The sequence below is a fragment of the Scomber japonicus genome, chromosome 21, assembly GCF_027409825.1.
Source record: "Scomber japonicus isolate fScoJap1 chromosome 21, fScoJap1.pri, whole genome shotgun sequence".
Taxonomy (NCBI): domain Eukaryota; kingdom Metazoa; phylum Chordata; class Actinopteri; order Scombriformes; family Scombridae; genus Scomber; species Scomber japonicus.
The window spans coordinates 5,803,283-5,829,952 of record NC_070598.1 but is presented as its reverse complement, the minus strand read 5'-3'; the positions used below and the strand labels follow the sequence as shown (position 1 = coordinate 5,829,952).

Below are 26,670 nucleotides of genomic sequence, written 5' to 3'. Positions count from 1 at the left end.
ACTGTGTTTGACCTTTTTAAGGCAACTTCATTCTAACTTTACTTCTACTTTTTCTTAAAATGATCGTCAACAGGCCCTAAAATGCAGAAAATTACTATAACTAAATTTAAGATGAGAGGAAAATATGTTGATGGTTATAATAAACTGGTAGATGTGATAAAAGTTTAGTCAGGATGCTCTTTGGAAACCATTTAACCCTCTTGTCGTCCTCCCGGGTCTAATTGACCCCATCTCTCTTTTGACTGTTCCTTCCTTCCTTCCTTCCTTCCTTCCTTCTTCCCTCTTTCTTTAAATTTTTCCTTCCTTCTTCCCCTCCACCCTTCTTTCTTTGCTCCCTCCTCCTTCCATCCTTCCTTCCTTCCTCCTTTCCTCCCTCCTTACTCCTTTCCTTCCTTCCTTCCTCCTTTCCTCCATCCCTCCCTCTTTACTCCTTTCCTTCCTTCCTTCCTCCCTCCCTCCTTACTCCTTTCTCTCCTTCCTTCTTTAATTCTCTCCTAAATTCCTTCCTCTTTTCATCCATACTCCTTTCCTTCCTTCCTCCTTTCCTCCCTCCCTCCCTCCCTCCTTACTCCTTTCCTTCCACCCTCCTTTCCTCCCTCCTTACTCCTTTCCTCCCTCCCTTTTATCTTTTAGCTTTGGCATCAACTTTAAACAAATACAGGAAGAAAAACATGCAGCCAAACTAAGTGAAGAAGGTAAAGAAGAAGATAAATTCCCCTTCCTCCTTCTTCTTACGATGTGTTTCTATGAATAGACGTTTGACACAGAAGCCTCACGCAGCTGAAGAAGCTTCTCTAACATCACTGAATCTCAGCTGGGTTTCTAAATCTCAGTCCCTGCCCGTCATTCTCTACTTGTTAACTGGCTGTGCGTGCCGTTACACTAAGCGCTCACATTACTGCGCTCCCAGCTCTTGGCCGCGGCCCTAAATAACCACGTTATCAGTGCAGCGAGACATCGGGGCACCTTCAGCTCCTCGCTGTACTGTACTTCAGCCGAGGAGTCTCGCTGATGTCACTGAAGATCTGTGACGTTTAACTGGACTCGTGTAACGGAGGAGACACCCGACACCGTCAGCGCTGCGTTACGGGTGTCATGTTATTTCTTGACACACACCCTAAAATCTAAAAATACTGAAGTGACTGCATAAACAACTTCAGTATGTAGAATATGTGACCTTGACATGTTTGGAGATAAATACCTTACATTATTTATTATACATGTTAAATAGCTTTTAATACATGTCAACCTCATTTTAACTTTTAGTTAAAGTTTTAGTTTAGTTTTATTTTTCATTTAGTTATTTTCTGTTGTATTGTATTTTTATTTTAGCACTTTGAGCTGCATCCCTTGTCTGAAATGTGCTCTATAAATACAGTTTATTATTATTATTATCATTAAAGTGAGTTGGCTATCACTTTTATGTAGTCATTATTTTCTGTAAGATTAAATATAAACATTTTTTAAATGGTTTTCTGCCTTTCTCTGCACTGTATATTATTTATTCTTTGTAATTATTAAATTGTGCAGCCTAAAATATTATTATATTTGTACATAATGACAAAATGATTTTATTAAATTTTACTACTATTGTCTTTTATTGCTTTTGTACTTATTATTTATCGTTCTTTATTCTTTAAAAAAAAAAAGACGCTCCTCTATTTTTACTGTCCATTTTGCTGCTGCAGTACTCCAAATTCTCCCCATCATGGGACTAATAAAGGAATATCTTATCTTATTAAACTAAACTTAACATACAAAGCTGTGTAACGCAAATTAGTCATTAGTCTCTCTTCATCCGTATTGACAGAAAATATACATATATTAATCTTAAAGCTGCGTTAATGTTCTTATTATTGTTATTTTATACTGTCTACATATTTGAACTTTGTATTTTAAAGCTTTGGCAACATTGTTCTTATAACTTTGATGCCAATAAAGCTCATTGAGTTGAATTGAGTTGAATTGAATTGACTGCAGATCGGAGGGGAAATGTACCTGAATGTACTTAATAGATGAGAAAGAGGAGGAAAAGAAGAGAGACTGGGAGGAAATAACAGAAAGAACTGGAGTTACTGGTTGCTCACTAATGTACAGTAATGAATTCTCCCCCTCCCTCTCTCTCTCTCCCTCTCTCTCTCTCTCTCTCTCCCTCTCTCTCTCTCTCTCTGCTGACTATAAGAGTCGGCGGTGTGATGGGGGTCAGTGGGCTGGAATGTGAGTGAGTGCCCTTTTGGCACCGACGCAGGGACAGCTGGGGGGGTGCGGGGAGGGGGGGTTCGGTGTGTGTGAGAGGAGAGCGAGCTCGCCGGCATGCCAACACGCTGAGCAAAAGCTCCGAGAGAGAGAGAGGGAGCGAGAGACGTGCGGGTCAGAGGAAACGACGACTTGAACTATTTATACTTAACGTTAACAATAGATGGTTTTAATCTTCAGTTTGAATTCAACTGATTCAAAAGTGGTGTTTTAAAAAAGTCAATTTTAAACTCTTGTTCTTAAGAAAATCAGATGCTTATCTCTGTGACTCAAATATAAAGTTAATAAATGAGAGACACAGAGTTAAAACACTATAAAATATCTTAGAGTTTAGATATCTCAGCTCCTAAATCCTTTCAAAATAAGAGCTGTCTTTAATTTTTTTAGTTTAACCTTCACTAACAAACTCCAGGCAGCCTCCGAGGGGGGTCATTGTGATCCGGTCTGAGCAGGAGCACGTGGGCCCGGAGCAGCAAATCCAGCTCTTAACGCGCTCGCTACGAACAGCTGCCCGAACATATGTAGGTTAAGTTCTTCAAAGATTTAACAGGAAGCAGATCTAACAAGTAGGACACACCGACGCCTGATACCAAGATCCAAAACTTTAACTGTTAATAGATGTTAATAAAGAGTAGAGAGAAATTAGGAGAAGTGTTAAAAAGAGAGTGACAGAATGGACAATTAGGTCAACCCCCCGCCCGCCCCCCCCTTCAAAATAAAAGGGTGACGAATGACAGAAATTGAGGACAATAGCATTCATTCTCTATTCTTCTCCTCTTTTATACTTACTGTAGCGATGGCGGCTGGACTGTCCCGTCCCGTATGTCCACTCAAAGTAACTCCTCCAAAGACTCTGGGAACCGAAACACTTGTCTGTTCTCTCTTAGACAACCCCCCCCCACTCCCTCTACCCCCATCTGTCTACCACCCCACCCACCTACCCATACACCCACCCACCCATTCCCACACACACACACAAGAGCCTCCGTCCAATTCAGGTTTAAAATATCGCAGAGGATAGGCCTGGTTGATAGTAGGCAGCTGTCCCCCCCCCTCCCACTCCACTCCCCCCCCTTCAACCCCCCCACCCTAAAATCTCGCCGACTCACTGTCACACACACTTTTCTTTATCAGGCATGTTTCCACCTTCCTTTATCTCTTCTTCCAAAGCCTCCGTTCATCCCTCCAGATGATTTCGGCCTCCTCACATCATCATCATCATCATCATCATCAGTCTTCTTCTATTCTTCCACATCTTCTTCTTCTTCTTCTTCTTCTCTTCTTAACCCATTTTTTGGGCTCGGTTACATCACCCCTGAGTTTTGGGAGTCAGTTTATGTCGCCTTGGACGAAGAGGTTAACATTCCTTGCTCCCCGGAGAGGGCTCAAGAGTTTCCCGGGAATGTGAAAAAGACAACGGATACCACACGTGGAGATCTATTCTGAGCGGTTTGAAGGCCGTTTTCACTCACAAAAATACACAACGCCACAACGGCCGACATGTTTGGAAGAGAAGGAGAGACAAACACTGAAACTTTGGGTGTTAAAAAAAAAAAAAGTTGGATCTGAAAGACTCACCCTGTTGACCCTCTGCAGGCTGGTGGTGGGCAGCGCAGCCAGCGTTTTGTAGTCAAGTTTTAGAGGTCCAGTGCCCATGTTCTGCAAGGAGGAGGAGGAGGGGGGGGGGTAAATAGATAGAAAAGGAGGTGAGAAGGAGGTGAGAAGGAGGTGTCAGCTGAGGTACATCCTAAAAAAAAAAAAGCATCAACTCAAAGTTAATTAGTTTTACTGGTGGAGATGATTTAGCTTCTTCCTCATCATCTGGTTTTTAAGTATTATGGATATGATGTTATTAATAATGTTTATATGTGAGTGTGTATATGTGTGTGTGTGTGTGTGTGTGTGTGTGTGTGTGTGTGTGTGTGTGTGTGTGTGTGTGTAGGTAAATACTCCAGGAAGAATAGCTTCACTAAGGCTGCAGCTAATGTGGATGCTAATTAAACTAAACTAAAATAACTGAGTTACTGGTGATTAAATAAAAGGTGCATTTCACACATCTAAAGTAGAATTACTGTTTAACCTTTGTGTCGTCCTCCCTGTCGGTTTTGACTGTTCTTTCTTTCCCACCTTTCTTCCTTCCTTCTGTCCTTCCTCCCTCCTTCTCTTTCCTTTCCTCCTTTCCTTCCACCCTCCCTCCTTCTCTCTTTCCTATCCCCTACCTTCCTTCTTTCCTCTGTCCTTCTTTCCTTCCTTTCTCCCTCCCCCTACCTCCCTCCCTTCCTTCTTTCCTCTGTCCTTCTTTCCATCCTTTCTCCCTCCCTCCCTTCCTCTGTCCTTCTTTCCATCCTTTCTCCCTCCCTCCCTCCTACCTTCCTTCCTTCTTTCTTCCTCCCTTCCTTCCTTCCCTCCCTTCCTCCTACCTTCCTTCGTCCTTCCTCCCTCTTTTCCTTCCTCCTTTCTTCCATCCTTCGTCCTTCCTTCCTTTCCTTCTCCCTCTTTTCCTTCCTTCTTTCCTTTCCTCCCTCCTTTCCTTCCTCCCTCTTTTTCCCTCCTTCTTCCTTCCTCCATCCCTCCCTCCTTTCCTTCCTTCCTTCTTCCTTCCTTCCTTCCTCCCTCCTTTCCTTCCTTCCTTCTTCCTCCCATCGTTCCTTCCTTACTTCCTCCCTCCCTTCCTTCCTCCTTTCCTCCTTTCCTTCCTTCCTTGACTCGAAGACAACAGGAGGGTTAAAAGGAGTCTCTTGTTAGCAGATGTGTATTTTATGACGTGTTGATGAGGCGGCCGCGGTAGAAGGTGTGAAGGAGTGAAATGTCGACAGTTATACAGATAGAGAGCGGAGGGGAGGGGGGTGTAGACGTGATAACGTTAAAATGTGGGAGTATTTTCAGTCAGAAAGTCTCTCCTGAAAGATATTAGTGTTGAATTTGTTTTTTCAAGAGGAGAGATAAAGAGAGAAGTTTAAACACGACCAATCATTGAGTGAAGTGTGATGTCTGCTCGGGCGCCTAAGAACAACTATACGGGCGTATAAAGTCAAATATGTGATAGATTCCTCTTTAACATCCCTTTTCTCACATTACTATAAACCTCTCAGTGGCGTCTTAGCTTCTGATAAACCTTCATCTCACCTGCTCCTCTAAACAACCAATAATCCTGCTCCATACTCTTGAACGCTGCTTTTATTTATTCTATTTATTTTACCCTCTCAACATGATGCTTTATAGCTGCATCTCATTTTATAGCCTACTGTCATCTTCTGTAGCTGCCTTTCATGTTGGTTTTTATTGTCTCTAAAGCACAAATAGAGAGGCACCTGTAATCTCTTTATATGTAATATATAATGTCAATAAAGCTTTTTTATTCTATTCTCAGCTTCTTGCATTTAACCCTTAATATACTGTTCATATGCTGACTCGTAATTAGTCTCCACACTAATTCACACTCATAAATTCCCCATCAGTCATTAATAAATGTTTAAAACAGACATTAACCATCACTATTTTATGGTCTAGGAGAAGATTTTATAGAATATGATGAATATAACATGTTTGAATGCTGATTTTTGATATTTTTTTTTAGACTCAGGTCAAATTTGTACATTTGCATATATAAAAATGTGTATTAGCTGCACAAACATGTTAAAAAATGATGTATTTTATTTCAATTTTGTATATTTGGTGTCACATTAGCAACAGTTATGTATATTGGGTGTTTTTACAGCTCTCAAAATGGGTCTAATTTGACCCTGAACAGTATGTAAGGGGTAATATAAATAAATCAGGGATAACTTTGACCTAAAGTAACCTGCAGGGAATGCCTCTCTGCTCGCTTTTCACTCCCAAATCCTGCCAACTGTGGCGGTTTGAGCGTCCTAACACAGAGAGACAGATCTGCCAGTAAAACTAAGCCAGTTTGAACATGTGCTCGACACTGATTCAGTCAAGATAAACTGGGAAAAAAAAAAAAAAAAGATGTTATATTTCCTTTAAAAGTGGGGATGAGTAACACGGTGAACGCCTGTGGAGGGAGTGCTGAGGTATTTGTGGTCAGACAGGAAGTTTTGTCTGAGGACCTGCTGTTTGAGGAGTGTCTCACCTCTGTCTCCTCTTCTAGCAGGCGAGTTGCCTCCTCTCGCTCCAAGCGCATTCGCTCCTTCACCAAAGAAAGGAAGGAGAGGAGGAGGAGGAGGAGGAGGAGAGTACAGAAGAGAAGAGACACCCAACCACACAGCCAGCCACACAGTAAATGCGATGAGGTGAAATGAGTCGTGTTACAGAGGGGTGAAACAGTGAGAGAGAGAGAGGAAGAGAGAGATGAAGAGATGGAGGTGGTGGTGGAATGGAGATGATGGGATGATTGGATGATTTCATATCACAACCAAACACACCAAAAAAAAGGGGAGAGATGAGAGGGAGAGAGAGAAAAAAAGAAAGGATAGAATCCGCACACATTAAAAAAAAGTAATCTATTCATTAGCTATAGGAGCAGAAAAAAAAAAGCATGCAAGGAATAGCTCTGTCAAACACGATACGCACACAGGGTGCAGACGAGAAGCTTCATTCACCCGATAACACACAGACCTGACCTGAGCTCCACCCTGCAGTATGAAGCACCGCACTTTCTTTTTTTTTTTTTGGAGCTACGGTGGAGTCAAAAAAATGTATTCCTCTTTCCTCGCTGATCGGATAGATACTTTTCTACCTCTAGATTTCCCCAAAATACATAATGGATGTTTAAATTATTATTATTTTTTTTTTTTAAAGTCTCACTCACCACTTTCTCCATCTCTTCTCGCTCCCACTGCGACGTCTCTCTCGCCATCTCAGACTCCTGAAGAAGAGCAAGATTTAACTTCCTTAAACATAAAATCCCACGAAATCACAAATGACTGTTCATCCTCATTTAAAAGCCTTTTTTTTTTTTGGTTCTGGATTTTCTGCTCCTGATAAACTATTAAAAAAAAATCCCAGTTAACACTAAAAAAAAAAACTGCCCTGATCTAAGAGTCTGTAAAAGAAGGAACAACAGAGCCTAGTATTAATAAATGGACAGGCCCGTACATTCCTTTAGTGCGGGCAGTCTCCCAAAAGCTAATCTAGACAAAATAAACAACTGCGCTGGTGCTTTCCGGGTGCTCTGGTGCATGATTGGATTGAGTGAAACTCTGCTGTTGTTGAAAACTCCACCTGCTAACACCAAATTGCTGTGGTGGCACAGTGTTGATTCGACAGAAATCGCTGAACAAAACATTTGATTCAATGTGTCGACTTGGCCGCCCGCGCTCACAAACTCCACCAAGCTGCCTCCTGGTATGTGGACGACCGACCGGCAACATAAAGGTCCCGGTTAAATGAGCGGGTTCGGACTTCCCTAGTGTATAAACAGCATGATATATAGAGGGCGTAACGTGATCTCTATAAGTGCTGATGCCTCACCTTGACAGCACTGATTATTCTAGTGGTGTTTCATTTATGGTGTTTTACCTTCTGCATGATATCGATCTCTTCGGGGCTCAGGTCTCTGTCTATAGAAGAGATGCTCTCCATACTGTTCTTACGGACGATGCCGGCTGCGAACGGGTTGGCGATGGTGCCGGGAGACGCCTGGAGTTTAATAATAATGACATAATAAGGGTCAGTGACAAAATAATAAGGGTTGGCAAGACGAGCATTTTAAAAATATCTTTTAAAATTGTCTTAAAAGCAGCATCAGGTTTGTAGGACAAAAGTAAGACTGAATGCTCCTGAAAATGTCAAATGGTGCAACCACAAAATGTTTCCTGATCTCCATGATGCTCCAGATTAAATGTAATATTTAGATCAATAGTATTCCATTAGCTTTATTTAATATAAAAGTTATAATGTAAGGTCATGCCAAACTAGTTGATATGGTGTTTTATTCAGAATTTACTGTTTTTAAGCAAGTTTTTATGGTTACACCACTTAGACATTTTTGCCATAATCCTCTAATATATTCTCTCAAAATGGATTAAAAGCAGAAATTTGATGCTGGGTCCACAAAAAAGAATGTGTGCAAGTTATTCATACGTTTATTTTCACATTTTAACCCCTTTTAAATTTGACTAAACTACATAGACACAAAAAAACTTCATTGACTCTCATATAGGCCTTTTAAAACAAGGACCTCTCCCCCCACTGCCCCCAACTCATCTCACCTCCACTGTGGCCAGGTTTTGTGGGTCGAAGCCGTCACAAACCAGCATGACCAGCGAGTCTCCGATGGCCCGGAGCACTCGCACCGCCTCCGTGTGCGTCATCCCCAGCAGGCTGTGGTTGTTCACCTCCAGGATGCGCATGCCGACCTGCAGCCGGCTGTCTCTCGCTGCTGCACCGGTCGAACTCACCTATTTAAATATATCAATCAAAAGAGTTTTAAACATGTGGCGAAGTTTAATAGCATAACTAAGAATCTGTGGGGGTAGTTTCAGTACCTTAGAGATGAAAATGCCCTCATCTGTGGGGTCAAAGGGGTTTCCTGCGTGACCTTTGGCTCCTCCACGAATACTGATACCGAGCTTCTCACCCGGCTGCTTCTGGATCACAATTTCCTGCAACAATACACACACACACACACACACACACTTAAGCATTACAGGCAAAGAAACTCTGCATTTGTGTCTCTATGTGTCATATCTGTGTGTGTTTGAACTCACCTGCATCCCGGGCGGTGAAGGATCCCTCCGCACTAACATCCGGATCTCCTGCTTGTTGGCCAGCAGGGCTCGTACAGCTTCCTGGTGCGTGGCGTGACGCAGGTCGATGGCGTTCACCTCTAATATTCTGTCACCGACACGCAACCCGCTTTGACACGCCAGACCGAGAGGGATCACCTGGAAACGATAGAAACAGTTTAAAGAGAGGCAAAGAAATGGGAAAACAAGCAGCTACAAAACTTTTTCTTTTCTTATAGTTTTAAAACCAGCATCAGGATCTTGTATTTTTGTTGGTTTGATGTTATTTCAAATCACATTTTCAATAAAGGTAAGACTGAATGCTCCTGAAAATATCAAATGGTGTAACCACAAAATAATGATAACTATTCAATATTTAATCACCTACAGAGTATTTAAGTGGACTTATACTAATAATGTAAATGTTTCCTGATCGCCATGGTTACCCAGATTAAATGTAATATTTAGAACAATTGTATTCCATTAGCTTTATTTAATATAAAAGTTATAATGTAAGATCATGCCAAACTAGTTGATATGCTGTTTTATTGAGAATTTACTGTTTTTAAGCAAGTTGGATTATTTGGTACAAAGTTTTTATGGTTATACCACTTGGACATTTTTACCATAATCCTCTAATATATTCTCTCAAAATGGATTAAAAGCAGAAATTTGATGCTGGGTCCACAAAAAAGAAAGTGAGCAACTTATTCATACGTTTATTTTCACATTTTAACCCTTTAAATTTGACACAGTACACACCGACACACAAAACTATCATCGACCCTCATACCTTTGAGATAAACACTCCGGGTTCATTGATGCCGAACGGGTGACTGGCGTGGTCACTTCCTCCCACGATGCTCAGGCCCAGAGGACCACCTGACTTCATCAGAGTCACCTCCTATTTGTAGATAAATGTTGAGAATATTAACGAGTCCAAATCTAACAAAAGTGACTCGATAAAACATCAGGTCAGGAGTAGAGTTCACTAACAAAGCGCGCTAATAAGTGGGAATTAATTAAAGGTCGCTGAGCTGCTGTATTTGTAACCATGACGACTAAATCTATCTACATCTAGAGTCTGACCGGCTTCTAAATGATGGGGACATTTAGAAGCTTTATTACCACATTACTCACAGTTGGGGATTACTCAGGCTACTCTACAGTACACCATTATTAAAATTAGACCAAGCCTTCATACCATGCACCATCTTCTCTGGAACTGGACAGCGTTCAGGACGAGGCGGGAGCCAAATAAAGAAACATTAACACTAAATTCCTTGATGAAGGTTCTCCAGCACGGTCTAATAAAACTAAAAAAAAACCAAACAAGCTATTTGACAGATTTAAAGAAGCGATTGTCTCACCTCGATGGGATATTCATCTTCCATTCGGCTCAGGTGGTTCCCATGAGGGGAAAGGCCTTCCTCCTCCTGGTCTGGAGAATATGAGGGTTCTGGGGGTGGAGGGGAGTGGGCTCGTGCCCGCGATTGACCCGGAGAGCCCCCTGGTGCGTTTAGGTCTCGCTCTACCAGGAGGGCGATGGTGGGGGAGGTGCCGGTAAGGAGCGCTACTGCCTGGTCATGCCTGGCCTCTGTCATGTCTACACCATTGATCTGGATTGACAAGTAAAACCAACCACTGAGGGGGGTGTGTGTGTGTGTGAGCCCACCAGGACACTCCCCCAAAATAAAATAAAAAAATAAAACAACAGGCCACATCAGCCACCAGCACACTGGCATGAGGAACATTAAAGAATAAATAACATGCTGCCAACGGGCTCGTCTCATCAGATTAATCAAAACTATCTTCAAACATCTACTCAACGTCTCATTTGAGAGGTTTTTTTTTATTCGAGTGCATCAAAGTGAGTGCTGTTATTTGGAAAAAGGGAGAAACCCAACACCTATAGAGAGTAACAGGGGCAAGCATAGAGGAAAAAAGAGGGGTAAAAGCAGGCTGCTGCAGGCGATTTAAGCTGGCAGAGCTTCCCTGAAGGAGAAAGACTACAAAGCATGCAGAAGCCATTTATACCCCCGCCCCACCCACCCCACCCATCCCCAAAAAAGTCATAAAACTCCCTGAAGTCAGTTTATTAATGTTAAACTGCTATATGTCAGTGTAGTTGGTCCACTTGTTGCCTTTGCTTACTTAAAAAACACAAGTGGAAGAGTTCAAACCCTCCAAAAAGTCTGATTTTAAGTCCACAAAGGCAAGAAGCTCATAAAAAGAAACTATTTCCTCGTTAGTTTGTTAACTTCTGTAATTAAATTTAAAAAAAAGGGGGCATGCACACTCTTAGAAACTGTACTCTGGTCCAAAGTGACAAGCAGAGGTCAGCGCTGACCCGACAGTATCAGCTCTTACCGTCGGCTGCGTTTCCCGCCGCCGCCGCTGCTGTGATGGTGACGTCACCTCGTCTAAACACCATGACAGCGGAGCGACAGGCTACAGCCCCCGCTCCCAAAACAAACCCACCCTTCCCCAACACCATGACCCTCCACCAAAGCAGGCAAGGAGATGCACTTTAATGCAACATTAGTGAGCATGCAGAGAGAGAGAGAGATAAAGGAGAGGGGGAAAAAAAGAAAAGAGGCCCGGGGAGGAAGGAAGAAGATAAACGAGAAACTGCAGGAAGAAGAAAGAGAAGAGTAAACCCAGGAAGAAAGCAAGGTGATTTAAGGTGATTTTTAGAGAGCGGGATTTGAGTAAAGACACAGTTATGATTGCAGGAGGAAAAGGAGCAACAGGAAGGATCATCAAACATCAGATTTATAGTAATATGGTGATTTAAAAAAAAGCAAAAAAAGCATTAGAAAGCAATTAAAAAACATAAATTACATTATTTAAGCCTGAAATGTTATGACTTTCCCTATAGTGACCCCAAAAATGAATATAATTTTGCACAGACTATTGCAAGAAAAAAGAAAAAAAGCAATTCAGCAATTCAGGAAGAGGAGAGCAAAGCCAAGCTCGGAGTGTGATGAGCAGAAAGCAAGAAAGAGGATGATGATGATGCAGTGAAACCTAAATATTGTTTTATTCAACAAAATATGAAGAAATTAGAATAACGTCTCAGCTCTGAATGAATGTCGGAGTGAAGTCTGATGAGTGTATTTCCTGCATGTGGTGACCAAACCTTAGCAGAAGTTAGTCTGATATAAAACGTATAATGTGAGTGATGACATAAATGGCGCTTTTCCACTACACAGTTCCAGCACTACTCGACTCGACTCGGCTCGGTTCCAGGAACGACCTTTTCCATTACAAAGAAGTACCTACTCAATGTGGGCGGGGTCGTCATAGCAACGGCTCCGCGATACTGCCGTGACTTCGTTTTCTACGTGACACAAACACATAAACAACGGAGGCCATGGAGGCGATGGTGTACATGCTGCTGTATGTGGCTTTCTGTCACACACAAAGCAAGAACATTGAGCCGTATGACTGTAACGCTGTTGCCGGTATTTAAAAATGCCGGGTTTGATTCTTGTGTGGGACGGCTCATGACTCTTCCGTCACATTTAGTATCGGCTCGGCTCGCTTGGAACCTCAGCAGAGCAGGTACTAAAAAGGTAGCAGGTACCAGGTACTATCCCTAGTGTGAACGCAAAAAAAAAACGAGTCGAGGCGAGTTGAGTCGAGTCGTGCTGGAACTGTGTAGTGGAAAAGCACCAGAAGTGTACATATTTCCTGTATTTTCTGTTTGTATGATGGTGCTGGCCTAAGACTTTTGCACAGCACTGTATACACTGATTCCTTTACACTGCTCAAGATGAGGCACTTGATTCATTTTACATTAATTATTTGGTCCAGATATCAGATTATGCTATAAATACCCTATAAAGACTGATACTAGGAGGAATACTCCGACAAAAATGAGAAAATCTGGGTCTAAAAAAACTAAAATAATTCCCTTTTTCGAATTCATGGTGAAGTAAAACCCAGACGTAGATGTGGAGAGGTGGAGCAGTACTCACAGATATCACCCTGTCGCCTACACGCAGCGTGCTGTCTCTGTGTGCCGCTCCGCCCTCTGCGATACGAGAGATGTAGATCCCCTAAAAACAGACAAAATACTGTTATCACACACACACACACACACACACACACATCATATCCTATAACACATTTTAACTACAGATAAATAACATGCCGCTGACGTACTGCCACTAAGAATGCTTTAATCCGTGGGAGCGGTTTAATAATTATCATCATAAATCTTTTGTGGCCTCTGCAGACAGTTAAAAGTTAAAAGTCTGGTGCAACAGGCTGCAACACTGCCATGAATCACGGAGCTAAACTGTGAGCCTGGATATCAGTCAGTGTGTGATATCCCACCGTGAAGATCCCAGCCAAAAATAGAAAAACCTTTATTCATATATTAGTAGTTTTGAGATAGTAATCAGAGTATTTGCACATTTTTTAAAGCACAAATTTAAAGACTTTTACCCCATTGCTGCTTCTTGTATTGAAACTACTCAGCAAACAGTGGTGGAGGAAGTATTTAGATCCTTTATACTTTATAATTATACCACAGCATAAACACACTAATGTCACTTCAGTAATAGTGTTTTTAAAGTAAGTATGCAATGCAGAAAATGTCACATATTGTTGTACTCATATATAATACATTATATTATAAGTTCACATAATAATAATAATAATGATAAATAACATATATAATTATACTCAAATCTAATTTAATGCAATTTGGACCTTGAATATCAAAAACTAAATTTAAAGCCATATTAAGGATCTGTGGGAACCATGGTAACTGTTCACAATCCTATGAATTTTAATATAAGGAGGCAAACACACATACATGCATTATAACTGATTAACACCACAGTATTAGATCATTAACACACTTTTTTAAACTCTACAGCAAAACCAGCTCATTAAAAAGCACTGAGACCTTTTAAACCCCAGACCAGACAAACACTTCTAACAATTCATTAAAACTAAATAAATCCTCGTGACTCCCACAAAAGCATAAAAGTCTGACCACATGCATGAAACTCCACCCTCCACCCTGCACCGCCTCCTCATTCCTCATAGTCGCTGCGTCCATTTCAAAAACACACCTTTTGAAAGAGAGGCAAGACTTACAGCACAGTACAGACCCGCTTAAATCATAAGTTCGAGTCCCCCTTTTTTTCTTGTTTTGTGGTCGTCTTGTACTGCATGAGTTTCCTCCTCGCAAGCCCCCAAATATATATACACACAGCTCCGCCCGTCCCATTACAGTGAACCGTATCGAGTGTCACAGCCCGGCTATTCATATCTCCGTCTCCCCGGTGATGACTGTAAACGCGGCGGCTAGAATAGACGCTGTTAAAAGACGGGGGCGGCTGCTCTGTGACCGAGGAGGTTACTGTAAACACTCTGTGACCTGACTTCCCAAATAAAAAATAAAAAAAAAGGTACACAAAGCAGGAAATCATGTAAATCATGCCTCAGATAGAGTTGTCAGTTCTCCTGTATCAAAAAAATCTGCATTATTTAAAATTTTTGGACATTTGGAGGATGAAAAATTGAGCTGTAAACACAATACTGATATAAATCTTGTTGTAATCTTGATGTGGCTTATTTAAACATCTAGAAGACATTCTTTCTTTCTTTCTTTCTTTCTTTCTTTCTTTCACCTTTATTTATTAAGAGGGCCGTCCTGGTGAAGAGGGAGCCGAGTCTGAAAGCGAAGCTCTCAATTTACCAGTCGATCTACGTCCCAAACCCTCACCTATGGTAACGAGCGTTGGGTTGTGACTAAAAGAATGAGATCATGGATACAAAGCGGCCAAAATGAGTTTCCTCTGGAGGGAGGGAGGGAGGGAGGAGTCTGGGGTCAGGAGTTCACACATCCAGGGAGAGGCTAGGAGTAAAGCTGCTGCTCCTTTGCATTGAAAGGAGGTGAGGTGATTTGGGGCGACTGGGTGGAGACCTCAGGGCTGACTCAGAACAAACTGGAGGGATTATATACTGTAGCTCTCCTTGTCTGGGAACGCCTCGGGATCCCCCAGGGGGAGCTGATGAGCGTTGCTAAGGGAGAAGAGGGTCTGGGTTTTTCATTGCTCGGCCCTGGATGAGCAGCAGTAAATGGATGGATGGATATTCAAGGGGAAAGTCAATGAGAAGGAACGCACATATTCACACCTGAAGCTGACCAATTTAACCACAGTTTGATCTGCTGGTCACTGGATCAGCGGGGGGGTTAAGAGCATCTCAGTGGGGGTATCTTCACTTCCCCCACCCAGATTTATCCTGCCGATTCCGGGGATTGAACCAGCAACCTTACGGTCACAAGCTTGCTTCTCTAACCACTATCCATCCATTTAAATAATCTAAGTCCTATATTCTTTGTCCTTTTTGGCTCCGTTTTGTTCTCCACCAGCTCATACTGGAAATACCTGGCCTTTAAAAGTTCCAGCTTTTAATATAATGATCCATAACAGTAACAGAGCTGATTCATAAGTTACTCATTAAGAAAACCCTGACACCATAAATTAGATGTTTTATCAAATATGTGACAAAGTGACTAAGAAAGTTTGCCGTGTTCCTGTGTCTCACCGTGTCTCCTGTGCGGTACGGCGTGGATCCTTTCCCCCCGGCGATGCTGAAGCCGAGTCCCTTGTCGTTGCGTATCAGACATGTGGAGAGCCGCTGCTGAGGCCCGCTGGGGGGCGTCTCCAGGTTGAAGGCGAGGCCGCTGCTGCGTCTCTCCCGAGGGAAGTAGTCGTCCTCGGGCCTCAGTGGCGTTGTAGTGATGGCGTTCTCTGGCTCCACCATGCGCTCGCGGAGCACCGTCATGGAAACCGTTGCGCCAGAGCTGCGGAGAGCTTCGACCGCTGTGTGGTGCTCTGCTTCGTGAAGGTCTACTCCGTTCACCTGAGGCACGAGATCGTTAGTTAATTAAACATCTTCTTAATTTGTATGTGTGGATATTTAAGTTTTTGCCTTATTGAATTTTTTTCTTCTTTTTAACTATTTAGACCCTCATGAAGGCTGCGAGTCTAATAATAAAGTTGTTCTTTACTAAGTGACTAACTTTTTTTTGGCAGTAGGTGACATGAACCAGAAACCAGTACTCTGAATCATTATTAGACATATGACATACAGTAAGAAGACTTTTGAATATAACATGAGATTAAGGTTAATTTTTTTTTAACCCTCCTGTTGTCCTCGAGTCATGGAAAGAAGGAAAGGAGGGAGGAAGGAAGGAAGGATGGAAGGAAGGAAGGAGGGAGGGAGGAAGGAAGGAAGAAGGAAGGGAGGGAGGAAGGAAGAATGGATGGAAGGGAGGAAAGGAGGAAGGAAGGAAGAAGGAAGGAAAGGAGGGAGGAAAGAAGGAGGAAGGAAGGAAGGAAGAAGGGAGGACAGGAGGGCGTAAGGAGAGAGGAAGGAAGAAGGAAGGAAAAGAAGGCGGAAGGAGGAAAGGAGAGAGGAAAGGAGAGAGGAAGGAAGGAAGGAAGGAATGAAAGAAGGAAGGAAAGGAGGAAGGAAGGAGGGAAGGAAGGAAGGAAGAAGGAAGGAAAGAAGGGAGGAAGAAGGAAGGAAAGGAGGGTGGAAGGATGGAAGGGAGGAAGAAGGAAGGAAAGGAGGAGGGAAAGGAGGGAAGAAAGAAGGAGGGAGGGAGGAAGGACAGATGGAAGGAAGGATGGAAGGAAAGGAGGAAAGAAGGAACAGTCAAACAGATGGGGTTACCTCTAGGAGTTTGTCTCCCACTTTAACCCCCGCTCTGGCTGCAGGACCCTCCTCAGATACCCTCGAGATAAAGATTCCCTGAAGACACGATCATAAAAAAAAAAGAAAGATTTATAATCATCTGCAGCTTCTAATATCTCCACCATTATGCAGATGAACATCAACCATCATCTTACCTCATCATCTCCCTTGTACGGCGTGGACCCTTTCCCTCCGGCGATGCTGATACCCAGGCCGCCCGTTTGCCTCATGATGTTTAACGTGTGCTGCAAGTCGAGGAGGGGGGAGTCAGCACGATTAAGGAAGTGAAACCTGCTCACCTCTGGGCAGGAGTGAGAGGGAGGCAAGCCCACAATCGTTCCCATTTTGGGTGTTTACTTTTAAAAAAAACTGATTATTTCATTTTTTTTTATACGTGTTAAACTTTATGATTGAATTTGTGGGTTTACCTCTCTCCTCATCCTCCTTCTCCCAGACGGAGGATCCACTGATGGAGACACTCTGTCTGGAGCCTAAAGTCAGTCTAAGTGGAAGGTTTCACTTCAGCTTTGAGTGAATTTAGCTTTAAAAAAAAGATATATTACACTTGGGTTTTATTTTACTTTATACTTTACAAATCATCTATCGGTAATCACTTCGCTGACTTTAGACTTCAGACATAAAAGTGAGCAAACTTTCTGACGCCTTATTCAAGCTAACGACATATAATATACGTATATATGAGTAGGATGGACTTAAAAATGTGACATAACCACTAAAAAAAACTTGTGATATAATGTAACTGTATGTATTCTTTATACTCAAGCCATGCAGAGAGGGGAAGGAGTGAAGGAGAATGAGGGACAGGTAAGGGAAAAAAAAAAAGAAGTGTGTCCTGGACTCTTATTGTGACGTTCAACTTCAGCATTTGTTGTAATAAGATGGAATTATTCATTAAATTCACTATAAATATGAATGAAGTGTGCCATTTTCCAGCCACGTGCAATCTATAGTTTTTTCCGCTATTAAGAAAAAAAAAAGGCGATAGTATCAATAAATTAATTCTTCATCCATCCTGAATATCGTCTTCTGGCTTTCAAGCTGAGTTATATAACATCTTTGAAAACCTGCATACCTTAAAAAAAAAAAAAAAAAAAACCCAAAATAAACCTGGAGGAAACTGGTGATGCAGACTTTGCAACAAGCCCCATTCATTCCCAGGGCGGGCGACACAGCGTGGGACAGAGGGGGAGAAAGGGAGGAAAGGAGCGAAGCAGCAGAAAGCAGAGAGAGAGAGAGCGAGAGAGAAAGAGAGAGAGAGAGAGGAAGGAGGAGGCAGCGGACGTGAAGTGTGGCAGGACCTGATGCTGGATGCTGGATCGGAGACTTACTGAGAATATGGACGTTTAAAAATCAATGTTCCTGATGTCTGGAGGAATCATTTTAATTTTCAATTGCACTTTTCTGGGTTATAGATCAAATATAGTGTCATCCATGTTGATTTTTGGATACTCCCCTTGCCTCCCTGCCTGCTATGATTGGTCTCAAGTCACATGACACCTATCCCATACATGTCTGAATGCACATAATAGGTTATTTTTTTGTATATTTGTTTAACTTTTTGAAGTTTTTGCTTCTTTTTAACTATTTAAATGCTGTTTGTAATGTTTTTTATGATGACCCTGAAGCCGAATGTCCGCTCTAACAATAAAGTTGCTCTATATTACAAAGACAAAAAGTGTTTTTGGAGCTTTGAGTCTTTTTTTTTTAGACTTTTTTCTCTCCTTCTCTTTGCTCTTTGGAAGTAGGTTAAAGTTGTGCCACAAACCAGAAACCTGTACTTTTACAGGACGTTGTTTAAAAGTCATGCAGTAACATCCATATTTTATTTTTTATTTTTTATTTTTTAAAAGGCAGGAGGAAGGAACATGGCCATCTGGGAAATATCATATTATTTGACAGGTTGCCCAAGAAGAAAGTATGTGTTGCCATTTTCAAAGCTGCTGCTGTGCCTTATAAATAAAACTATCTTTAAAAAGGTGCAGTGTGTAGAGTGTTTAGTGGCATAAGTATCTTTTAATTACTGTATAATAACCTGAAAATAAGTATTGTTCATATCTACATAGAGAGCATGTGTCTACGGTAGCCCACAGTGGACAAACCAAACAGTGGCTCTAGAGAGGGACTTTTGCTTTTTGATGAGTTTTGCAGCCACCACAGGAAGCTGAGGTTTATTCATTTGGTTACAATCTACCCCTTCACTACTAAATGCAACTAAATCTTTCACATTGGTCCTTTAAATAAATCAAAGATAATGATAAAAGTGTGAAATAACTAACAGAAGTCATGCATAAGGCCGCTTTTGTGCTCCTGCTCGCCTTTTCTTAATACTCTACTTTACTGTAGACACAAAAAACTAAATAAAACATTGAATTTAATATTTTTTTCTGGAGGGTTTTATGAGACTAAATAAACAGGAAGCTTAATTCAAATCCATTCCTGCTTCAAAAATAAAGAACCAACACTCACAGCTTTCTCCTCTTCTTATTTTAGCATCTTTCTCACTAATCCCATAGTTATTTACACACTATTCAGATCTGATAGCAGCTTAACAGCTAGTGATGCTTTCTCTCTCTTTCACTCTCACTGTGACTTATATTTAGCTATTCCTCCTCCTATTGCCTCCTTAAGTGTTAATGCTACATGTAATAACTGGAGTTTATTTGCTGAGCTGGAGGCGAGGCGAGGTGAATTTGAAGTGTGGCTCTGCAGCGGTTTAAGCTTCGTTTACACTCGTGCGAGACACTCTGGTGCCTCTGCAAATTACGTGCGAGCTGCAAACGTTCACAGAGGAAATCATGTTCAACCAGGTTTTTTGGGTCTGTACTTAAACGAAAGGATGCATGGTCACTTTCCAAACATTGTATTAGAGTACTGATATATTTCTGTTGCTTTTCTGTCTCATGATGTTTAATGAACTGGGGACAGTCATCACAGCTCCACCAGACATTTTTACAGGTCGCCCCTAGTTACATAAATCTAGAGACATGTGACGAAGCGACATGACAACCTGTGGAGCCTTTGTGCTTTTTTTGATGTGTGCACTTGGAGCATTGACTCAGCTTGAGCCAACTGAGCCTCTCAGTTTAATTATTTCTCTTATATATATTGTATTTGTATATCTGGAATTCACTCCCCAAACCCATCAGAGACTGTACAGACCCCCATACCTTCAAATCACTCCTAAAAACACACCTTTTTAAAACTGGCTTTTAACCTGTAAACTGTTCTTTTATCCTCTTTCCATTTTATGTCTTTTTAACCTTCTACATTGTTCGGTGGTGTGTTACTCCACTTTGTTCTATATGTTTTGTGTTCTCTGTAAAGCGTCTTTGAGCACTTGTAAAAGCGCGTTATAACTAAAATGTATTATTATTATGAATTTATTATTCTATTAAGGAAAATTATATCGAGTATAACTGGGTATCTGCACTCTACATCTTTAAGGTATCTGCACCAAAACAAAGCAATACCAAGTAGTATTTAAACGTCTCCCATCAAATGATACCTCTAATCCATCCTTTTTGCACCCAGAGCTAAAAAATATGACTATTGATTGGCCCACTGCCACAGCAGCTACAACCTGTCCGTGGTGAAGTCGCAATTTAATGCATCTATCCACATGTTGGGTATCGAATGAAATACCCAATTAATATCTGTAGGGATATTTATTTTACTCACTAGGGACTACGGATGCAAATTAGCAGCTTTGCTATAATCCGGCATATTTACAGAGATGTGTAATATCGATGTTCATCAATATGCACTGTCCCTATGCAAAAATAAACTATTATTATTATTATCATTATTATTATTATTATTATGTATCACTTTAAGGGTACTTGGATTGGTACTAGGATTGTAATTTTTTTTAATGATACCCAGCCCTAATATCGAGATCGAGTAATTATCCTTTTATTGCCCAGACCTAATTTAAATAAAGCTGAATGTTACATATATTTGTCTCAAAGTGAGGGAAGAGTTAACCAGCATGAAAGTATTAAGAGACCTCAAAGATTGATCACATATTTTAGGATTTTGGTGTTTCTGTGCTGCTGCCTTGTGAAAAAAAACAAACACCCGATAAATAAAATCTGGTTTGTGCTCTCCTGCATCCAGGTTCTGCCACACCGACCATCTCATAAAAAGGAGTCGTGGTTAGGGGTCCCTAAGTGATTGGCTTGTATTAAACATGGATTTCTGTAGTAGTAGAGTTTTTTTTTTTTTTTTTTTTTTCTCTCCACCTCTGAATACAGGTGGGTGAATGAGTACAGGTGAGTGGAGGGACAAAGAGAGACAGATTTGGACGGGAAAGAGTAGGTACAGACCTCTTCCTCCTCAATTCGAGCAGGTTCAATCAGCAGATTATTGACTTGATCAAATGACACCCCCTGTTAGGACAGGAACCAGCGAGAGGCATGCGGATTAGTCAGGCCAAAAAATTAAAATATGCTCAAACACACACACATACACACACACTTTTTTTCCAATTTCACACTCGTACTTTAAACTTTCGCCAAACACAACCCGACACTCTGCTGTCTGCTTGCAGGTTGTGAGACTTTTTTTTTTTTTTTTGGGGACCACCTTGAAGCAGAAGCGAGATCCCCTGCACTCGCACACCACCCAGCCACCAAGAAGCAAGATACAGGCAGAGATGGAAAGACAAGACCAAGGAGCTGAGCTATACAGCGCAGTGTAACAGTGGAGAGAGAGCGGACAAGAGAAGCCAAAAAAAAAAAAAAAAAAAAGCTCCAATATGAGAACATACGAGCCCCCGCCTCCGCACCACAGAAGGCAATTTCCTCCAGTGACAAACTTTAAACTATAGAAACATCCCTAATTATGTTAAATGTAATAAATAGTAGTAAAGTTTAATAAGTTCAGTATAAAAAAAAGAGCTTCAGCCTACAAAATAAAAGTTATTTATATACAACAGCGTATTAGGGCCTTATATGTAAAAAAATAAATGAAATAAAAATATTCTTTTATATTCTCTGACATTATAAAAGTATAAATAGGTTATAAAATTAAGACATTTTATTACTCTTCACCTTGTTATAATAAATAGTAGTAAAGTTTAATATGTTAAGTATATAAAAAAAAGAGCTTTTTATTTATATACAACGGCGTATTAGGGCCATATATGTAAAAAATAAATAAAATAAAAATACTTTCTGAGATTAAAGTCGTAAATTTATGAGAGAAAATAAACTTGGATATTCTCTGACATTATAAAGTTGCAAATTTACGAGCAAGAAAATCTATTCTCTGACATTATAAAAGGTGGCACAAAAAAGGTGGTTATAGGTAATAAATAGGTTATAAAATTAAAACAGGGAGGCAAATGTATTACTCTTCACCTTGTTGAACACATCCAGATTCACTCATTTCTGTTCTACTCCTTCAAATTTATGGAGAAATAAACTTTTCTGACATTATAAAGTTGCACATTTAATTAATGTCGGACAAAATCCAAGTTTTAGTTGCCTCCTCTTCCTCCAGGTCAGTATTTTTTTTTTTTTTTTTTAAACATATATGGCCCTAATTCGCCATCGTATCTACTGGATGTGAAAATCTGTTAAACACTAAAAGAAATGTCATTAATTTATAAGAACAATGACTCATTTTATGATGTTTTTTTATCATTTAGAAGAATTATAACATCCTATAACCTCGTTGGATCTCAGGTTTCCAGCTCTGCCAGTATAAAATGTTCCCGGTCGGTCTGGTGTAGTCGGTCAGTCACACAAAAACAGACCCAACATCCATAAAAAAAAAAAAAAAAAAGCACACACACAAAATAAAAAAAAAACCTGATTTGGTGAGATGATAATATTTGATCACAGTGTTAAAGGATTTCTATAATTATAGTAATAAATCAACAGGTTTCATTTAGTCTCTCCCACAAATATACTCAATATAATCAATAAGGAGATTCAGTTAAAGCGGCACCTGAGCAGACTTCAATTACTCGACTCACACACACACATACACACACACGCACACACACACACACACACACACATATTGTTATAAAAAGCAGGAGTGTGAAAATGCAATTAAACCAATTAAAAATATCAGGAAATGGCCGATAATACAGGCTCAGTGTTCAGTCTGCAGCTGCTTGTGAGGGAGGAGATATCATCATTTGACATTAAAAAAAGAAAGTCACATTTTGCTTATTTATCTCCAAATATGAGACAGTTATAAGTGATTTAGGTAATAATAATAATAATAATAATAATAATAATAATAAATAATAAAAAGTGTTCCAGTGATGATATCTGAGTGTGATTTGTAAAGCATTTAAAAAGGTGGAGGACGTCTCATCTTTGCGTGGTGGGACAGAGAGAAGAGAAAGCAAAGATCTGAGGGAGCCGCTTTTTTTTTTTTTTAAGCTAGACCCGTGAGTTTGCGGTTAAAAAAGGTTAAACCACAAAATCAACTCCTGTGAAACAAACCCCCCCCCCCCCAAAAAAAACAAACTTTCTCCTCTTTATGTATTTAAAGCACAAGGGCAGACGTTCCTTTCCACCCCTGCATGCAACCACTTTCTCCATTGCTCGCAGCCCCACTTCAAACTGAATGCAACTTGCAAGGTGGTAAAGGCGCTCTATGCATTCAAGTATCACCTGTTTGCATAGAGGCAATGAAGGCAAGCCAAAAATACATTCAATTTAAGTATATTATATTACATAAATTGAAGATTTGAAACTTAAAATATACTAATTAGTGGATTTGGTGTGTTGTAGTGCTGGGCGGTATGACCAAAAATGTATATCACAGTATTTTTCAAAATAAAAGCGGTTTCACGGTATATGACAGTATTTTTTTTCATGCATAATCAGATGTTCACAACATCTTCTACTAGTTGAGAGAGGAACTACTACTCTACTGCAGTAGATTGACTTAGGATGGACTATTTTACTGTCATGATGAGTGAATATTAGTAATATCAGAGCTGCCAACATTCCCGTTTTTCCCGGTTTCCTCCCGTATTTTAGACTCATCTCCCGCGGCTCTCCCGTTTTGTCTTTTCTCCTGGGAATCTCCCGTAATTTACAGCCCCAACTTTGTTTGTTAAAGATAATAAGAAGAGCACAATAACAAAAGTTTTATTTTGAAAGCTTAGACAGGAAGCCACAGCGAAATGTTTTAACTGTAAATAAAAGTGCAGAGTTTCCAGCCTGCGTCAGACGATGCTGAGTTTACTAACTAATTATTAAAAACCAGGATGTGATGTGTGAACTATCGTCACGGTAACTCGCTCGGCAGGCAAACATCTTCTGCTGTTTGTTGAGCAGCAAGAAGTGCAACACTGAAAAGGGTCCCGCCTGAAACAGTGTGGCGTGGCGCAGCGTTCCTAACGTTGTGTGATGAATTACACCGGTATGACGCTACATTAAAAATTCATATCATAACGAACACACCGGTATTTGGTGTGAACCGGTAAACCGCCCAGCACTAGTGTGTTGTAAAGCTATGATACCGCTTATTTCTCATGCTGTACATCTTATTTTACCACTTTAATGTATATTTATATGAACTCCTTCTCTCTATTTATCTGTATCTACCCATCCAAACGGGATCTCTCTACCTTTACTTGGCTGGAGTTAGCCTGCCGGGTGTCGTCCAGCTCCGGCGGCTCCAGTCTGTGATGCCGTTGAGGCGTGCCGATACCCTGCTCTCCGTCCTCCTCGTCCTCCTCCTCGTCCTGCTCGTTTTGGGCAACCTGCGTCGGAGAGTTGAGGCTGTCGGGGTTGAATCCCTGTAGCAGGGCGGCCACGGCTTCGGGCTTGGGCAGCTTGGTGATCTTGAAGTGCTTCTTGTAGTGTGGTGTGTCCTTTCTGATCAGGCGCTGCTTCTCGGCGGGAAAAGCCGGCCTCTCGTCCTCCTCCTCGCTCCTTTCTCCGTCCTCGCCGTCCTCCACGTCGTCGTCCTCCATGCCGCGGATGATGGGCTCCTCTGCAAAGTGCACGGTGGGCTGGAGAGAGGTGGTGGTTCAGGTTTTAGAGTTTTAGTGAAGGAACGATATATTAAAGAATCATATTTCTCCTTAAATGTGATAAATGAGTATTCGAATATTCACCTCGATGTACTCCACCTCCATCTCATCCAGTTCCTCCTCATCGTGAGGCGAGTGGCTGTCCACGAGGTCCTCTCTCTGAAAGGAGACCGTCGCCTCCCGTCTCTCTTCGTGGGAGTGGGCTGACAGTGTGCTGTTGGACACCTGGGAGTCGTGGCTCTGATTGGAGAGGTCGCTGAGCCGTTTATCCTAAAAAAACAAAAACAAGGATCAACTGGGTGGAAAATAGTGTGATTTTACATTAAATAGAGAATTTGTTTTATATAATATAACAGTATATGTATGCCGTTTATGTACCTGTGGATCAGAGGACTCTTCATCTCCATCAGGTCTGGATGAGTAGGCTTCGTTCCTCCTCTCCTCGATCACCTTCTTCATCACCTTCAGCTCACTCGGATGTGGTGTGGCTCTGCGCTGAAGGCCCTGAAAACACAAAAAAAGAAAAGAAAGATTAAAGCCCAGAAAGGAGTCAATTACATTTAGTTATATAGTCAGCATTTTATGTATACTGCATGTAGATTATTCTTCTTTATTCATGTTTAATATATATGAACATGTCTTTTATTCTGTGTGTTTTATTAGGGTTAGGGTTATAATTGTTTATTCCCATATAAGCCTGTGATGTCATTGCAATGATGTCATTTTTTTCAATAAGGTTTATTGTTAAACTGTAAATATCAGCGCCTCCATTACATATTTATGTCACAAGTGTTTGATAACCACATTTGAGGGATCACTGCAAAAAATTAGCTTATTATGTACATATTCTCTACATATAAGATTATCAGCCAATATATCTGAACTTTTTTACTCCATGACATCGGTATCAGCCCCAAAAGTGCAGTATCGGTAGAAAGAGTCCGATGATTTTGTGACAAAGATAATCTACAATCACATTCACACTTGCTAATGCCTCATTTAAAGCACTATATCTTCAATTAAGTTAAGTCGAGCAAATCCACAGCATGTGGAGCACCGATCGCTGATAAATAAAAGAGCAAATAATGAAAACCATCTACACAAGTGAGCCTGCATTCATTGTTTGTTTCTCTCACCCTGCGCTCTGCTGCAGCTTCGTCATCCTCGTCCTCGGCTTTGGTCTCTTCCTGGAACTGAATGACTGACACTCGGTTCAGATTGCTGTCCGTCCAAGTGTCGTCCACACTGTTCTGTAGCAAATTCTCTGCAGGACCAAAGTAAGGAAGAGGAGAGGAGAGGAGAGGAGAGGAGAGGAGAGATGTCACGACGTCAGACTGAGCTGATAATGGCGGCAAAGCTTTAAATTAACAGCCACAGGAGCAGATTGAGTGACGTGCATGATTAAAAAGACGAGACTAACTAGGTAAAAATCTTATATACTAGCCATAAATCATGTCACAGAGTCTGTAAGTTAGACATATGAAGTAGTACAAATCTTATAGCATAAATACTTAAAGTAGGTCAGAACCTCATTTAGTGGTTTAGTTGAAGTAACAGGAACAGTATTTTAAGCATTTATCAATCAGACGTGGATCAAAAAACACAATTTGAATATAAAAATTAAACTATAATATAAAAACTAGTGGCTTTAATACACAAATCTGACAGAGTCCTGCTCACCTAGACTCGGGGAAGGCTGCTGGGGCAGTAGATAACAGGTCAACACCTTCTCTCCTGTACGCTCGTCATCCTCTGTCTGGAACTTGAGCATGGGCTGCGACTGGTTCTCGGCGAGCCACATGGCCTTCAGATTGAGGTTTGTCAGGGCGAAAGGCAGGTTTTGTAATCTTGATACGGGGGGGGGGGAGGAAGAGGAAGAATGAGTTATTTGACTTATTTGTACTAAAAAAAAAGAATTAAAAGAAGTAAAAATAAGCACAGGAGTAACACTTTCATGATAGTTGTCTCAGG

The 26,670-nt window shown here is 41.0% G+C and overlaps 1 protein-coding gene across 2 annotated transcripts in view; it reads right to left on the bottom strand.

Moving 5' to 3' along the window:
• The window catches only part of scrib (scribble planar cell polarity protein), a 94,249-nt gene that overhangs the window by 19,553 nt on the left and 48,026 nt on the right, over nucleotides 1-26,670 (bottom strand). For both annotated transcript variants that reach the window (XM_053342701.1, XM_053342702.1), the window contains exons 11-27: nucleotides 26,380-26,546; nucleotides 25,836-25,963; nucleotides 25,078-25,203; nucleotides 24,784-24,969; nucleotides 24,292-24,678; nucleotides 16,829-16,918; nucleotides 16,653-16,730; nucleotides 15,519-15,836; nucleotides 12,929-13,009; nucleotides 10,316-10,564; nucleotides 9,739-9,849; nucleotides 8,928-9,104; nucleotides 8,706-8,822; nucleotides 8,430-8,618; nucleotides 7,738-7,857; nucleotides 7,028-7,084; nucleotides 3,835-3,915 (exon numbers count right to left, since the gene is read on the bottom strand). In XM_053342701.1, the coding sequence (XP_053198676.1) occupies nucleotides 3,835-3,915; nucleotides 7,028-7,084; nucleotides 7,738-7,857; nucleotides 8,430-8,618; nucleotides 8,706-8,822; nucleotides 8,928-9,104; nucleotides 9,739-9,849; nucleotides 10,316-10,564; nucleotides 12,929-13,009; nucleotides 15,519-15,836; nucleotides 16,653-16,730; nucleotides 16,829-16,918; nucleotides 24,292-24,678; nucleotides 24,784-24,969; nucleotides 25,078-25,203; nucleotides 25,836-25,963; nucleotides 26,380-26,546 (2,662 nt within the window). The remainder of the gene's footprint in view (nucleotides 1-3,834; nucleotides 3,916-7,027; nucleotides 7,085-7,737; nucleotides 7,858-8,429; nucleotides 8,619-8,705; nucleotides 8,823-8,927; nucleotides 9,105-9,738; nucleotides 9,850-10,315; nucleotides 10,565-12,928; nucleotides 13,010-15,518; nucleotides 15,837-16,652; nucleotides 16,731-16,828; nucleotides 16,919-24,291; nucleotides 24,679-24,783; nucleotides 24,970-25,077; nucleotides 25,204-25,835; nucleotides 25,964-26,379; nucleotides 26,547-26,670) is intronic.